General features: G+C 42.6%; 1 protein-coding gene and 1 long non-coding RNA gene across 2 annotated transcripts; both read right to left on the minus strand.

Annotated features, from left to right (window-relative positions):
* LOC110430600 lies at positions 12,116–13,527 on the minus strand. Its single transcript, XR_002447965.1, has 2 exons — positions 13,283–13,527; positions 12,116–12,855 (listed from the first exon to the last, which is right to left on the minus strand). It is a non-coding gene; the product is annotated as an uncharacterized LOC110430600 (long non-coding RNA).
* Positions 14,200–15,189, minus strand: LOC8065918 (PRA1 family protein F2). Its single transcript, XM_002440723.2, has one exon. The coding sequence runs from the start codon at positions 15,017–15,019 to the stop codon at positions 14,429–14,431; it is 591 nt and encodes a 196-aa protein (XP_002440768.1). The 5' UTR covers positions 15,020–15,189; the 3' UTR covers positions 14,200–14,428.

The following is a 17,236-nucleotide window of genomic DNA, read 5'->3' on the forward strand; positions in this document are numbered from 1 at the left end:
TATTGTGGAAGTAATTACTGACCTTCTGTCGGTCAAGAGAGACAATCCAGGACGCCCCGTCATCCCGATCTCTATCGGCATGGTGGACTTCCTAGAAGCATTCTGCGACTTTGGCTCCAGCGTCAACATTATGCTCAGGGTACTCCATGAAAAATTCTTTACACATCTTTTACTAGAAACAACCATGTGTTTGCAGCTTGCAGATCAGACACTAAGTTTCCCAAAGGGGATATTGAAGAACTTCTGCGTCCGAGTTGGTACCTTGTACGTCCCAGCAGACTTCGTAGTGATAGAGACTGGTACTGATGAGAGGGCACCCATCATCCTAGGGAGGCCATTCCTAAACACCTCAGGAGCTGTCATCTACGCTAGTGCTGCCATCATCAGTTTCTACATCAAGGGGAGGAAGGAGATGTTTTCCTTCAAGAACAAAACTACACAAATCTTAGAGCAATCCTGACGTGAACCAAGGAAGGACCAACAGGAGGAACAGGAACAAGCAAATGTGGACCAAGTCAGCTAAGATGGTCACTGCAGTTCAAGGAGGTCAAGATCGTCAACTCAAGTCACCTTTCTTAATCAAGAAGGACGACCCTGGTGTTCCAAGCATCGAGTGCACAATCAACGGATATTCTTTTCAGAAGACACTCTACGACACCGGATCTAACGTCAACATAATGGCCGCAGTCACTTATCAGCTCCTGCATGGAACCATGTCCCTACAACCAACATACATTCAGCTCCAGATGATTTTAAGGTTATTGACATAGGAGAAGACGAGTACAATCCACCCATCATCCTTGGAAGACCGTTCCTCAGCTCCGTTAAAGCAATCATCTACATTGGAACCGGAGAAGTCCACAAGCACTTCCTCTCTGAAAAGGTACGCCGCTATTTTACTGACCTTAACTATATAGTTGAAGACTTTAAGCAGGTCGGACAAGAAGAAGACGACGCAACCGCAACCAGAGGAAGCAAATCATCAAGGATGGATGGGCAGACTACGAAGGAGAAGTAGTAATGTCTGAAGACATACAACTTGAACAGAACTGTCCTGAGGAGACCGCAGCACCGAGTCAGGTGTGTAGAGAGAAGATAGTTATACATGAAGACCAGGCGCTGCCGGAACCACCGACTACGCCATCCAGCGAATCCCAGAATGACTGAGAAAACGGAGAGTCCCGTTCGGAGGACTTAAAAACACCGAACGCCTTGCCAAGAGGTAAACTTGGTAGTTATCTTTTTCCTTTCAATTATTTAATAGTTTGCTTAGTTAATCAGGTTCATATCATCTTAAAAAAATATTAAAAATAGTAAGCCCCATGTGAGTATGCTCATGGCATAAAACCCATAAGTACATTCACTGTGGTGGCGTGAAAATAAAATAAATATATTCCTGTCCTATAAAAATAAAATTATAAAAATAAATTTATGATCCTACTAAAGAGAGTAACATTTATTGAGGAGGCTCAACATGATAAAGGCTAGGTATTTATGCTAACACTTAACCAGTTCCACAAAGCTTTGTTGTCTATTTGAGCTCTATAGAATTCAAGGATCAAAGAAGACAAGCAGATGGAGGACATCCTAATCACTGTCAGGGTGCTGCTGACATTCAAATACACCTCCGCCACCTGCTAGCTACATCAGAAGAAACTTCGTCAAAATCCAGCTTGGGGGAGAGCACCCCCATTTATCCAGCTAAGTGTTTCTACTCACGTTTATACTTTACTCAAATAATAAAAAGATGCATAATCATAAAAACCCAAATAAAAATTTTGTGCTTATATATATCTTTGCTTAGTTTGCTAAATAAATAAAGTGTCTTGGTCAAACTGAACTTCAATGATGAACTCTTACATGGATATGATAAATAGTTGCTCTGCCATGACTAGTTCTTAAAATTGAAATCTCTCTCAAGTTTAGCCATGACTGTTATTAATTATGATTTGCTCTAAACCTGAACTTGTGGGAAGAGTACTTGATCTGAAGTCTAAGTTGTTAACGGATATGATATGGGAAGGTTGAGCTGCTGTTTATCTGTTCCTAGAGATGCTAGAATTCTGGAGAATTTTATCTTTGAAAATCTTTAAAATGTTGCATGATGAGTTCCTGTATGATGAGAGTTTAAATTCCTACCACAACCATATATACATGCTTGCTAGACTTTGAGCCACACATTTACTTTACTACTTATGAGCATTGAGTGTGGTCAAGCTGTGTAGACCCTTAGGAGCTTGTCATGTGGTTAAATCAAGATTCACTTGCACGTTCACTCACACATGCTACTTCTACTCCAGAAGTACCATCCATATATATCCATTTCCATCTCCAGAACCACCCAAAAATATTCTACTCCTAATCCGGGAGAGAATAGCCAAAAACATTTCTGTTTTTCCCTGTGAAATAAATGCTCAAGTTATCTTGTTACTACCACTTGCTATATTATATCATGAGATGAGTGCTCTAAAAAAAGAAGAAAAAAAAGTATACGAGGAAATAAAAAGGGGCAAGTGCCCGGAACCTCGAAAGAAAAGAAAAAAAAAGTGAGACGAGAGGTAAAAATGGACAAGTGTCCGACAGTAGAATTAGGGGTACAAGATACCCACCTGAGAGGAAAGAAAAATAAAATATAGAGCATCTCATTCTCCTCAAAAAGTTTCAAAAGAGCAAGAAAGGTATGTATCCCCTCAAAAGAGCACAAATAGAATTAGACTTTCACCATTGTTATCACCATCATTACCATGCACCATTCATTCGCCACACATGCACATCTTGATTTGACTTATTGACTTGTTTCTTTGGATCCATGGTTTGACTATGCAATAAATATCTTGTAAGTATGTATTAGCTGTCTCCCACCTATGAGCTCCAGATATCAAAACTTTGTTAGAGTAGGGTGAGAGAGAAGACAATGTCACTATGCCTCATACCAAAAATACCACATACTTTGAGAGAAGGCATATACCATTACTACCTTGGTAAGGATCTAGAAATACCACAAAAGAGAGACTAGAGAGAGTCATACAAGGAATCTCTGAGTTTTATTTGAAAATCTGCAAAAACTCCAGAGCTATAGTTAATCGAAGAACAAGAGACATGGTGCTTGACTAGACTGTTCTATCTTTTAACTACTCAAGACAGAAGTGAAGGTTACAAGTCCCATGGTGAAAGGTAAAATGAGTAAGTTTTAAATCTTAACAGTTTACTCTAACCTAGAGATGAGATCTTGTTTGAATGCATGTGTATCTTTAAGGCATGAAACCACTGCAGAAACTCTTGAGTTCATCTTTGCTCAGGGACGAGCAAAGGTTAAGCTTGGGGGAGCTTGTTGACGGTCCTTAATGCTGATATTTAACCATCAACTAATCATGGAAAAGGATCTAAATGGAACCAACACCTAGACTTAGGGTTTTATCTGACAGAATTCCACGAGTTTTGGTGTTTGTCTATTTCTGCAGGGGGTTATCAGGAAATATAAAAGAAAGGCCCACACGTCGGGTTTACATAGAGATATTAACGTGTCGCGCAATTTTCTATCATCTAGAAGACTCCAGAAGCCACGGGACCGAAGCGGAGGCCGAGAGGACACAGGGACAGGGTGCCCGCCCTCCTTTCCTGGGCGCCCGCCCTCAGCCAGAGTCCAATCAGGACTCTCTTTCGGGATAATGCTCCACCGACCTAATACTTTAAGGAAAACCACACGATCAATGTCGGTTTGATCCGACGGCCCAGATTCATCTGAAAAGACTATATAAGCAAGGCCCCCTGGCCCTTGGAGATCATACCTCTTCTACAGAATCAAAGCTAGGGTTTCAATTCTTCATCCAAGTAGAGAGGATCCCTCTAGTTCTTCTAGTTCTACCTCTAGTTCATCTAGATCTAGTTCTAGTTCATCTAGTTCTAGTTCTAGTTCCTCTAGTTCTAGTTCTAGTTAGTTCTAGTTGTAATCTAGAAAATAGGGAGAGAGAAGAGGAGAGCGGAGGAGGAGCCGGATCTGTCGGATCTTCCTCAACATTGTACTTTTGCAGCAACCGGTTCGTTCTTCATCGTTCTCCAGGTTCTTCAATTCATAACTCCTGAGTTCTCTAATTACTTTTAATTACATTCAAGTTATTTATTGGATTCCCGCTTGCATCAAGTGCTCTAGTCTTTATAACGCTAGAGTAGTAATTAATAGATTAGACGTGGTGTTTAGTCTTGCGATTACCTGGAATTGCACCCAATCCTGCGGATTGTTATGGTAGCCTTAGGGTAGTGACAGCCCTAACGGTCGACGTATTCCACCACGTTCGGATCGGTTTTTGTAGGACCGTAGTCGGAGCTTCCTAGCCCCCTTCTCATCTCTTTCTGTGGTTAGTGTTCTGATGTCCCGAAATAGATAATCTTGAAGTAATTCTTGATTCTTAGATCAACTAGAGAACTCTCAGGAAACTTTCTCTCTTCCCACCAAAAATACTTATATAATTATCCTTGGGCGATCTTGATTCTTAATTAGTACACTCACGTTCCCTGTGGAAAATCGATACTCTGGAATACTCCCGGGTGAAGGCTACATCGGTATCCGTGCGCTTGTGGATTTTTCTATTTGCGTTTAAAATACCCAACAAGGGCCGGACGGACCCTCGCCTCGGTGGTAGGGTCAGAGATCCTAGACCTCTGACGCCCCCGTCGGGCACCCCCCGCATGGTGCCCCGAGCGCCTCCCACGCACTGACTGCGGTGGGGTTGGCTCGGGGCGAGGCTCGGCGTCACCTCGTGGTGGGAGGAGGACCATGTCATAGCCGGAGCCAAGCGACATGAACTCCAAACTCCCAAACACAATGATGGTGCCGAGGCTGAGCGGATGGAATCCGTCTGCCATCCTGGCTTTCCCCTCTGTAGGGAGAGATGAATGTCACGCAAAAGGCCCCTACCTGGCGCGCCAACTGTCGGCGTCTAGACTCGTGGTCTAGACACAAACAAGTATAAGTATGTGTGACTCTCTAAGCCCGGATGGTGATGCAAGTGGAACACAGAGAGTTTATACTGGTTCGGGCCAAGGATGCCCTACGTCTAGTGAGATCGGGGGTCTGTATTGCCTTGCACCCAAAGGTGCTTGTAGTAGGGGTGTACAAGCAGGTTACGAGAGTGGGCTAAGTCCCAGGTCTCAGCTTGGTGTGGTGGACAGAGCGCTGATTGCCACTCTGTGTGTGTGTGTGTGGACTCACTTGGAGTGTGGTGATCGTGTGTTGTTTGTATGGGTGGACCTGTCTCGGTTGTGAGCCCTGGCTCCCCTTTTATAGCCTCAAGGGGAGGCAGGTATTTACATGAGTGATCGGAGATTTCCTCTATTGAGTAGTGAAACCACAGTCCTGACCCTGTAGAAGCTTACCCATCCTGTCCTTGAGGCATGGCTGATAGCATGGCTGCTCCTGTGGAGGGTTACCGAGCCCTGTTGGTGTCATGGGGGTCGGATCGGTGATACTGCTGCCTGTCCTGTTAACAGTGGGAGAAGGCAGCAAATAGTGACACTGATTAATCTCCCCTATTCCTCTTTTACTGTGAGGCAGTACACCACAGCAAAAGAGGTAAGGTTGCATAGTGAAAGACGTAAGGCTGCAGTGACCGGGGTGGTTGGAATAGTCGCCACCATGCCCTGCTGCGACATGGGAGTTACTGCGCCTGTCACGTCGTGGGTACGGGCGCCGTACGTCCAAAGCCTTGCACCGTAATGGGGGATCAGGCGAAACGGCGCCGGCGCCCGAGCCCTAGAGGGGTCGGGCGAGGCAGAACTCGCGCCCGAGGCCAAAGGGGTCGGGTGAGCCGTGGTTTGGTCCCGAGCCCAAGGAGCCAGACGAGACGGGGCCCGCGCCCTGGTGATTACGGGTGGTTTGTTTTGTCTTTTGTGATTTTTATTACTTTGATTTGGGTATCCTTTTTATGGTACCCAACACCCGTCTTCGTATCTTTTGCAAAATGACTCTCTATCTTTCTAGGGACTAAAAAGCCATGGCTGAAAATATTGTTCTCTGATTTATCGTGAGAGAAAAACACTATTGGCTGGCAGAAAAAGTACGGCTGATAAGACAAGCGAACGGGCTCAACTCACAGTCCAATTTGTCCACCAAGAACAGTAAACATGTTTAAAGATTCTATGTATGAAATCCTATGTGTAGAATCAGGTCAGTGTTTCAAAAAAAATCTTGTAGTTTTTCAAAAATCCCTCTCACCTCTTAGCTCTCGGCCCCTTGCACAACCACATAATTCCTCTCCTCTTCTCTCCTTCCTGCTCAGCCTCCACACTGCCATCGCTCAAGAATGGAAGCTGCGAGACCTTTGTGGTAGGGGGAGGAGTGCGTGGAGCACCATCGCAGTTCTTCGCGTCATGCGAGATCTCATGGTCCTGTGGAGACTTTTGAGGAGAATCGCTTCATCCTCCTTTAGATCTAGCCAACACCTCCTTTGGATCTAGCATGATGGGGATGACGATTGCTCGCGCAAAGAGGTTTCCCGATTCAAGTGTCGTGGATGTGCGTGGAGTTCAACGGACGTTGTTCATCTCTAATGGTAGCGTCCAGGATAAGGACGATAAGCTGGATCTCGGCCTTTGCTAGGCGATGCAAGTTCTTTGCACAGGTCATTTCTTATGTATTTCTAATTTCTCTCATCCATTTTTTAGATTCAATTGCTTTAGTTCCGGTTCTGCCTCTATCACCGCATCCATGACTTGAACTACGTCAAGGTTAGTGTAGTGCATGATAATGGTTAGCATGTTCATAATTTATTTAGTGTCATAATGTGTTGCTTCCTTTTAGAGAGGTAAATATTTGTATAGCCATAGTTGCATTTTGTTGTATTCCGTTCATAACAGTACCTAATTACATGCTTTGCACATTCAGAAGAGACACGTGTTGGCCTTCTCGACAAAGCAAAAGTGTCTCTGTTGTTTCTGTAGGGCTTAATTTAGCATTCACATTGAAGCCACAACAACCATTTGTAGTAGGAGCTTAATTCAGCATTCACACTGAAGTCTAGGTTTTCATTTGTTCTAATAGTTGTTTTCCATATTTCAGATCTTAGACTTCTTGACTTAGCTAGCAATGAATTTTCATGGTGGCAAGTAACAGAATGTGTTAGCCTGCCCTAATCCTCTAGTGGATTTGCATGATGGATGTGAATTCTAAGGAATTGGATTTTTTGCTAGTAATTTTGGGGATAAATTGGGAGAACTATATAGTGTGCTTTTAGCTAATGAGGAAAAAGGTGATCCCACAAGTATCTGCTTGGTCAACTATTAGTTTGCAGCTCTCTGCCATTAAGTTAGATTATGTATATGTGCTAATCAAAATTGTTACTTGTATGTCGTGCCATAAAGCCTTAAGTGAGTATAATCTATTCTACAGAAAAAATATGAACAATTTCATGTTATATTAATATTAGAGATCAATATTTACATATTAGTATTCCTCTTCCTTCTAAAGAGGTGCTTGATATGAACAAATTCAAAGAGAAAAATATGAACAAATTCATGTATATGTTGTAATTCTCAGACCATTCACTATCTAGTTGTTTTTCTTTCATTTTTTCTCTATGACTTGTAATCTTGGTTATATAGGTATAATTTGTGTGCTGGGTGCTAGGCCAATGGCTTATTTCCTAAAATTTAGCATCCTACCAATCAGTCTCATGCTATCTAGGTTTCTAAACTAGATTATCTGAATTATGGAACTATGTAATTAGGCAATCAACAGACACGCACATGATTAGTAAACTAGATATGTGACAAATAAATTCTCATTGTGCAATGGTAAAGATTGAAGGTCTTGATCACCTCCATAAGAGGGGCCAAGTCTTCTGATATTGGTTCGAATCCTATTGGGTTGGTTATGATGTAGGAAAGGTTTTCTCATGTAGATAATGGCTTTTGCGTAGCCCATAAAATAATTGGGACCTGGTTTTAGCAAATGTGACTTATCAGATTAATGTGCACTTTAAAATGCTTGAAAATTGCAGTAAAAATCATTTCAGTTATATTTCACTATGTTACCTCGAGATGTTAGAAGCTACATATTCTATATGTTTTCTTTAAATTTTGATTTGCCCCAAACACGTTTGCCCTAGTACTTGTTGAAAGCCCAAGTTTAGTTTTGGATAATTGATAAAATCCAAGTAATCTTCATGCTAAGTGTGTGAATTAGATAAGGTTGGTACATGCTAAGTAATGGAGCAAGAGATGACTATGGTGATGATGGTGATGACCACAAGATGGTCAAGTGCTCAACTTGGATAAGAAGAAAGAGAAAAACAAAACCCTATAAATATCAAGGCAAAGGTATTGCTTAGGGTTTTAGTTTTGGTGATCAAGACACCATAGATGGTGTGATCACATTTAGGATAGATAGCCATACTATAAAGAGAAGAATTCTTTAGCTAAGCGGTTATCGAGTGCCACTAGGTGACATTGTTCATGTGCATGCATTTAGAATCTAGTGAGCTAACTTAACCCTTGAAAATATTTGTGAAAATATGCTAACACGCGTGCACAAGGTGAAACACTTGGTGGTTAGCACTTTTGAGAAAGGGTTGAAGAGGTGGAGAGGAGTTGGGTCTCTCTCTCCCTCCCGCCGAGCTTGCGAGACGGAATTCAGCGCTTTTGAAAAAATAAAATGCATATTTTCTATTATACCTGTGAAAAGTTTGGAGATGTCACATCAGATGCTGGCAACAAAGGCATCAGACGTTGGTGCAGCGTCCGGTGTGTTGTGACTTAGTGTTACTCTTTTGAGCGAAGCGTCGGAGCATCCGACGGGTTCGCGTCGGACGCCAGCCAGACACTGTTTCAGCATCTGATGCTTTGTGACATCAGCAGGGTTGCGAGTGAGGTTTCAGACTGTGTGCATTGGATGCTGAGGTGCATCCGATGTTGCACCATCGGACGCGTCGAGTAGTTTTTGAACTCTGTGAGTAGCATCTGGTGTGAGGGTCGTGTGTCCGGTGCGTAGCATCTGACGCGTTCGACACTCACTAATTGTGAACTTCAATGTTTAAGTGACCGCTAGAACTGAGGACATGTGGCAGCAATCCAGCGGTGCTATCAAGGGACCGTCGGACGTTAGAGCTGCGTCCGACGCCTAGCGTCGGCGCATTCGACGCCCCAAACAGGAGGCGGTTCTAGAAGGTAACGACTCTATTTGTTGGGGACTTCTATAAATACTTGTTGGCTAGCTCAAGGACATCTCTCTTGGCATTTTGACATATTTGACATCCTTGTGAGTCTAAGCAAACACCTCTCACTTATCTCTATCATTGTTTTATCATCGTAGTGAGATTGGGAGTGATTTCAAGTGCATTTGCGTGAGTGATTACATCTAGTGGCACTTGGGGATTATTTGAGCTATGGATTTCTTGTTACTCTTGGTGGTTGTCGCCACCTAGATGGTTTGGAGCAGCAGAAAAGCATTGGTATGAGTTGGTAATTGTTTATGGCCATCTCCTAGTCATTGTGAGGGGTCTTGTACCTTGCCTGGTGGAGAGCTGAAAGGTAACTCTAGTAAATTACTCATATCATTGATTTACCTCACTTGTGGGTAGGTTCCTACGGTGTCCTAGTGAGGACAAGGTTCGTGTTACACCTCTTAGCCGTCGAATCACCAAGTGTTGGTTGACATAATAGAGACTAACATGCGGGCAAGCACGTGAACCTTGGGAGAAAAATCGATGTCTCAATATGATTGATTGGCATTCTTCTGGTGATTGATTATTCATATCGGTGGTTGGTTCATCACCTACACGGTGGTATAAAGATCTCATCCTCTCCATTTACTTACTGCAAAGTACTGTAATTAGTTTTAGTTGCTAGTCTTGCCTTGTGTAGCTTAGTTCACTAGTGTAGCTTATAGTGACCTAGCTTTTGTGTGCCTAGTGATCTTAGTAACTAGAATTGTTGGATAGGTGGCTTGCAACCCTTGTAGAGCTAGAGCAAAATTGTATTACGCCTTTTGTTGTACTAATCTTTCGCTCTAGTGATCCGCCTCTAGCCATATTAGAACCTTTCACTTGTAACACTCCTAGTGTTAAGCATGCATTAGGGCTTCATTAACTTGACCTAAACATCTTAGCATGAGCATCAAGCATCGTTCTTGTATAGCATTTCAAATAACTTGAATGTTATTTTGTGTGTTGCTTAGAATTAAATTAAATTGCTAGATTAATTATGTTGTGCCCTAAAATTGGTTGTAGTGCTTGCTTATGATTGTTTAGAGTTTAAAATAGTTTAGAAACTTTCAAGTGTCATTTCAGAGCAAGTTGTTTTGAAAAAGGACTCAAAATACAAATTTAAATAAAAAGGTTTAATCAAACCTAGAACTGAGTTTTAAGTTATAATTCAAAATATTTTTCGAGTTTTGAGTTGCACATTAAAGCAAAGTTGTAGATAAAATTATTTGGAACAACTTCTGTTTTTGGCCCAAACTCTGAAAATGTTTTTATCTTGCTCAAATTTGCATTTGAAATCAATTTAAAAAAGAAATTAAAAAAACAGAAAAAGGGAAGACCTTTCTCTTGGGCTGACATCCTCCTTTTTGGCCCAACTCACGCATGTGGCCCGCCTCCCTCTCCCCTTCCTGTGTGGCAACGGTGCCTGCCTCACCTCAACCCGTGCACGCCGCATGGCGGCCGACCACCGGTTTCTTTGTACGCAGCCAAATACATAACTTATGGAATTCCTATGCTTTCGGTTCCTTAGTTTTGCACACACATTCCAATATATTCCTATGTTTTTTCTATATCTATATTTTCTCCTATGTTCCAAGGTGGTGGGCCTTAGTTTTACTCTAATGTATTCCTACAAACCAATGGCTGCTATAAAAGGAACTAAATCCTTACAATTAGAATCATATATTTTTTCATGTGTTTCTCCTCCATTCTAGGGGAGGTATTTTGTTTTAATTTGGCTGTGAGGCAGGGATAAAGGTGGAATATCACATTCAATTCCCACCTCATCCTGGTGTTCGGTTTAGAGACATCTAGGACAAAGTCATCCTTTAGAGCAAAAATACTTCCTCAGATTTGGTGACAGATCCGTCCCTAAAAATTAAAGGGACACACTCGTGCCTCGCTCACACCGTCCATTATCCCTATTGTGCTAGTGCTATGCCGACATGGACAGCCATGGCACAACAGTAGGGCGAGCATGATGACTGGGCCGAGGAAGGTGGCTACTCTAAGCGGGTGTGCGGTAGCTTGATGCTTTTGTGTCGTGGGATAGTATGAAGGAAAAGGTAGATAGGCTGACATGCTGGCCACACACTAATGGCTGGTAATCGAAAACAAACAACCATCCATATTCTCCCTCATTTCATCCCTCCTACTGAACATAAGACATGGACGACTCTATCTCCCCTATTAAACAACAATTTGGGACCATCCCATCCTAGAAAATGAGAATGGATACATCTTATCGCATCTAGTCACCAAACCAACCTTCGAAGTTGCTTGGTGCATTGAATCCCATCATTGTTGTCCTCAAAGCCTGCTCAAGCCGTAGCAAATAGGAGTGTAATCAGACCAAATATGGATGAATATTGCCCAATCCATATTTGTTTTAATATTTTCCTTTGGAGTTAGAGTCAGACATGGATAATGTTGGATACAACTACAAATACGGATTTGTCTCGATTCCGAATGCAAACAACGTCTATGCAAATCTTTGAACATTTAACAAAAGAAACAACCATATGTATCACATATTTAAATTGTTCAAGAAACTTTAGTTAAATGCCTAACTTTGTAGATTCTCTTATGCCGGTAACTTGTGTTTAAAGTTTAGTTTAATGCCACAAAATTGCACACAAATTTAAAACTTTAGCAATAGAAATTTACGTTAACTGACAAATTATATTTTCTCAATTTATTTTTAGTTTCTTTGAGTATTTACCTGAAGGTAGAATTTGAACTTAGTTTATTTATAACTAAAACTTTTAAGTACTTTAGAAAAAAACTACTCTAACTCATCTTTTTATAGGTTGAAATTCATTTTGGCCTTTAGCAAAAACTGAACTTGGTAGCCCACATCTAATAGGTATCCGGATCCAATATCTAACCTTATTCAGATTATATCTGATATCCATAAAAAATATTCAAATTTGTGGATTTGAATAACCTTATTCAGATTATATCTGATATCCATACACTACACAGCTGTGCTTAGCTCTGACAAAATGTTGGATTTTCACTGAGGACGAAATTGGAGAAGTGCTTTTGACTCTTTGCGACCAATACTTATTCTAAATAATCTTGAAAGAATTTCATTGGAACAAACCAATTTACCTGTTGTTCAGATCATTAGTGGACCACAAAATCCTTCGTGGCCTCAGTCTGGGCAGCAGACTGAAACTAGCAACAGATGTCACCACCACCGAAGATCGCTTAAGCTTATCTGCCGAATCTATCTTATATTGTTTTTCTCTCATAAAAAATCAGCGAACAGTACTTTTGTACTTTTAGCTATAACTTTTTAGCCAAGAGAACATGAACAGTTGCAGGCGCACCAAGCACAGCACACACAAATTTCTGATAATCACCTTGGATAATCACTTGTCACATCCATGTATGGCCAGCAACGGAGATCAAATGACTGACATGAGTAGAAACAAATGAATATAGAGGAACTGAGATGCCAGGAGGAGCGCTAGCTCCTTCCTCGTTTTTGAATAAAGTTTTGTTTGATGCTCTCTCCTCTCTGCATGATTCCTTTTATAACTCCTCTTTCCCAAAGGCTGGTCCCACATGCCAGTCTAATCCCAAAGAAGTTGGCCCACATGGTTTTCTGATCCCAGGGCAATGGTATATGACATCACTGCTATGGAAAATGGCACTAACCAAGTGAGATAGTCTCACAAAAAAAGAAAGAGAAAAAAAACCAAGTGAGCTAGTTGGATATCAAAATAATGTAAGCTACGATTCTACGAATTTTAGTTGCAAAAAATTTCAAATTCCTCGTCACATCAAATCTTACGGTACATGTATAAAACATTAAATATAGATAAAAATAATAACTAATTACACAGTTTGCCTGTAATTTGCGAGATAAATCTTTTAAGCCTAATTAGTTTATAATTAAATAATATTTATCAAATACAAACGAAATTGCTACAATATCAATTTTGCAAAAAAAATTAGAACTAAACAAGGCTGAATCTTCAATACCGTATTCAACAGACAGGGCACAACCAGAGGGCTACAGTTTGATACTTATCCTATACAGTATGAATGAACTATATAAAAATCACATAAGGATATACCTACAAAATTCCATTAGGATACGTGACACCATTCTCTCGCCAACAGCTGCCCCCTGTGCCTGCCCCTTCAATTATTGCGTCGTCGCAAAAAGAAACTATACAACTGCCAGCAAATTTCCCACAAATCGTGTTTAGGAAGAATCGATGTGATAGCTTAAGGCCTTGTTAACAAGTTCAAAACCAAAAACTTTTTTAAGATTCCTCGTCATATCGAATCTTGCGGTAAATACATAGGCATTAAATATAGACAAAAATAAAAACTAATTGTACAATTTATCTATAAATTACGAAATGAATCTTTTAAACATAGTTACTCTATAATTGGACAATGTTTATCAAATAAAAACGAAAGTGCTACAGTCCCGAAAACCAAAAAGATTTCGGAACTACACAAGGCCTAAATAAACTACCTAACCTGTTTTGCTTACTGGATACGAAGATGTGATATGATACATAGATAGAAATAAAACTGTACTGCAACGCCGATAACATATACTAATCTTGTTTCCAAATTTGAAAATGGATAAAAGTGAGATAACAATTAACAATTTGTCTAGATTGTTCGAGTTCATGGGTTGCTATCAAGCAGCTCAAACTACGGATAAGCATAAGTGTCCTGTTACTGGTCAGAAACTATTAACAAAGTGGCCGGTTTTGCTTGTGGCTCATATGCTCACACGATGTTGTTTCTCTCCGTACGTCTCAGTCTCACATGGGAACACCCGTTTTCTTAGGCCCGTGAATCACAAGGCAAATCATTGACATCCGTTTTTTTTTTTTGAACAAAATTGACATCCGTTTTGACCATGCAATCCCTTCTTCAGGAAGGGTTCTGAAGAACCATCGTACAAGCGCCACATAACATAACCGAGCACCAACTGATTTCAGATTTTCATTTGGTGTGAGAACAAATTGACTTGAGATTTGATCGCTCCAAAAGCATAATTTCAGTAACAAAATCTTCCGAGAGAGAATAATTGTTTGCATACAATGAATTATAGGCATTCAAATGAACAAAGAACACAAATTTAACCACATTTTATCTTATTTATCTATGGACAAGGAACGGATCAAGAACTGAAGAACATCGATCTGCAATCCAGTAACCAAAGAAGCAAGAGGAGGAGGAGCTCACACTGACACTAGCTAGTAGCTGGACGGCGGCACTGGCGTGTACCATCTCCCGGCCTCGTCGTCGATGCTGTCGGCGGGGCGGTGCAGCAGAGCGTGGAGCAGGACGAGCAGGAGGCCGACGAGCAGCGAGGTGAGGATGAAGCCCGTGGCGCCCGTGAGCAGGAGCAGGACAAGCGTGACCGCGGAGAGGACCGCGATGACGACGCCGTCCCCGACGCCGCGCCCGCAGACCACGAGCGCCCCGTCCGCGTCGCGGTCGCGGAGGAAGTAGAGGACGAGCCAGGCGGCGAAGCAGGCGAGGAAGACGAGCATGGAGACCGGCCGCCAGAGGAGGGAGACGAAGACGACGAGCAGGACGACGAGCGCGTAGTTGGCGGCGAAGTGCGCGAGGTTGGCGCGCGCGCGGCGGTACGCGGCCGAGAACCCGCGCGGGACGGAGAGCGCGCGCGGGTCCGCGAGCTCCCGCCAGGGGCGGCGCGTGGCCAGCGCGGACGCGCCGCGGGCCTTGGCGCGGGAGATGAAGTCGAGCGGGGAGGAGGAGGAGGAGGAGGCCCCCGGTGGCGGAGTGGAGGAGGTGGTCGGGATGGTTCCGTACTTGGACATGGCTGGCTGGGGACGGTCGTGGACGGTGGTCGGCGCCGGCGAAGTCGCGGAAGTGGTCGGGATGCTAGCTATGCGATGTGACGAAGTGGGGTGGGGTGAGGTTGACGTGGAGTAGCTGGACAAGGGAAGGTATCAAGCGTGTCGGCATAATTTGTGTGGATTTTGTTCTGAGCTACGCGGGCCGGCCCAAATTATGCCGTCTCTCACCTTGGCAACTCCAAAAAAAAAAAAGAAACAATCTTTGGCTGAGTCCACTGAAACGCTCGGGCGTTGTTTAGTTTCTGGGTCAAAAGTTGTTTATTGGGTACGGTAGCAGTTTGTTTATATTTGATAATTATTATTCAATTATGAACTCACTAGACTTAAAAGATTTATTTTATAAATTACATATAAACTATATAATTAATTATTATTATATATATATTTTTAATGCTCCATGTATATATCGCAAGATTTTATGTGACGAGGAATCTTGAATTTTTTTTTTTGGATTTTGAATATAACTAATCAAGGCCTCAGTTGGGCCGGTCAATCTGCAACTCCAAAACTTCCATCGACGGACAGCCATGTCAGTTATAGGGGGAAAAGAAAAACAGCCATGTCGGCTACTAAAATAAATAAAAAAAGATAGCCATGTCTCGCCTTGACTAAAGCTGCAATTCTAACCTGCAACAGACCGCTTCTAACATTTCCATGGGCCTTTGATGCAAGAGCTAATGGTTAGCCAGCTACTTCCTTATTTGGATCAATTTAAAGGCTACTGACAAAGAACAGTCTCTCCAATTATAATCATAATAATTTAACTAATATATTATCCGTTGTTGACACCGTTTTTGGGCACGTATCCAGGACGGCAGGATAAGATGGCAGTGTTTTGATTACAGGATGAGTTGCCGATGAGGATGGTTGCCGATAGGGGAGAAATTGAACGTGACTAAGTCTACAGGCGGTGATGTGTTTGTGCCGATGGCTATGATGAGGAAATCTGCCGATGACTATGGCAAGGGAGTCTGCCGATAATACGAAGGGAGAGTCCGGAAGCTGCCGATCGGTTTGTGGAGGAGTTTCAGTTTGTCACGGGGGATAGTTTTGTTATTTCCTTAATTATTTACATCGTTTTGTATACGGATTCCGTGTAATTTGGAATTCGAATTCTAATCGTGTCTGGTTGTAGCTCTTTGAGCAGGGTATAAATATAGACCCTAGGACCTTGTAATGATCTATCTATCAATCAATCAAACACACGTTTTTATTCATATTCCAGCATCTACTTTTTCGACGACTTCGTCATACTTTTTCCCTTTTATTACGAGTTCTTAGGAATTCGTCGACTTAAGCTCGGCGTGTTCTCGAGTTCCGCGTGAGTACCTCTTAGCCGTGACATCCGGGCGCATCGCTGTTGTCAGGACTAAAGTGTTCGAGTTATCACCTTTGCCGATAGTAAGGTCAAATCGGCTGGCACGCCTTAACGTTTGAATCGGGTATTAGCCCTTTGTGTTTGCAGATCAGTTTTGCATCAACACATCTTTTGGCACGCCCAGTGGGACAGATCCAAGATCAAGATCAACATGTCGACTTCTGAGTTTGATCAAGAGAACGTCATCCCCGTGACGGAAGCCAATCTCAAGGATGAGCAGAAGCAAGCTATTGCTAAAGCCATGGAGGATTACAAGCAGCAATGCCTGAGGTCCTTCAGCATGAACAGGAGCGGTGAGGTGATTCAGAAGGATGCACTGCCGGCCCCTCGGCAAGTTACTTTTGAGTCCAATCCTGGCAAACTTCAAGAGATGGTTGACAGCGCTATCAACCGTGCTTTGATCAACTAAGCTGGTGTACTGTCTAATACGGTTTTCAATGCCGTGGCAAGAACTTTCAAGGAGGGACAATTGCCACCGGATTATGTGGGCCCCACTTATCACCAGCCAAAGTCACCAGTGGTCACAGCTCCATCGGCTGCTACGGCCGCTGCGGGTATGGAGATTCCTGTTCCACCAAGTACGTTGGGAGTCACCAATGGACAATCTATGCCGATGACAACTAATCCACAGACTTCAGATGGGCAGATTAAACTTGCCACAGATCTGTTAGCATCGGCAATGACAGGGTTAACTCCTCCTCCCAACTGGTGGGGTTATGGCATGCCTCCAGAGTTAACACCGGGTACATCGCAGACGACTGACATGAGAGGCAAGACCCCTATGGCATCGGCACCTCCCA

The sequence above is a fragment of the Sorghum bicolor genome, chromosome 9 (assembly GCF_000003195.3).
Source record: "Sorghum bicolor cultivar BTx623 chromosome 9, Sorghum_bicolor_NCBIv3, whole genome shotgun sequence".
Lineage (NCBI taxonomy): Eukaryota > Viridiplantae > Streptophyta > Magnoliopsida > Poales > Poaceae > Sorghum > Sorghum bicolor.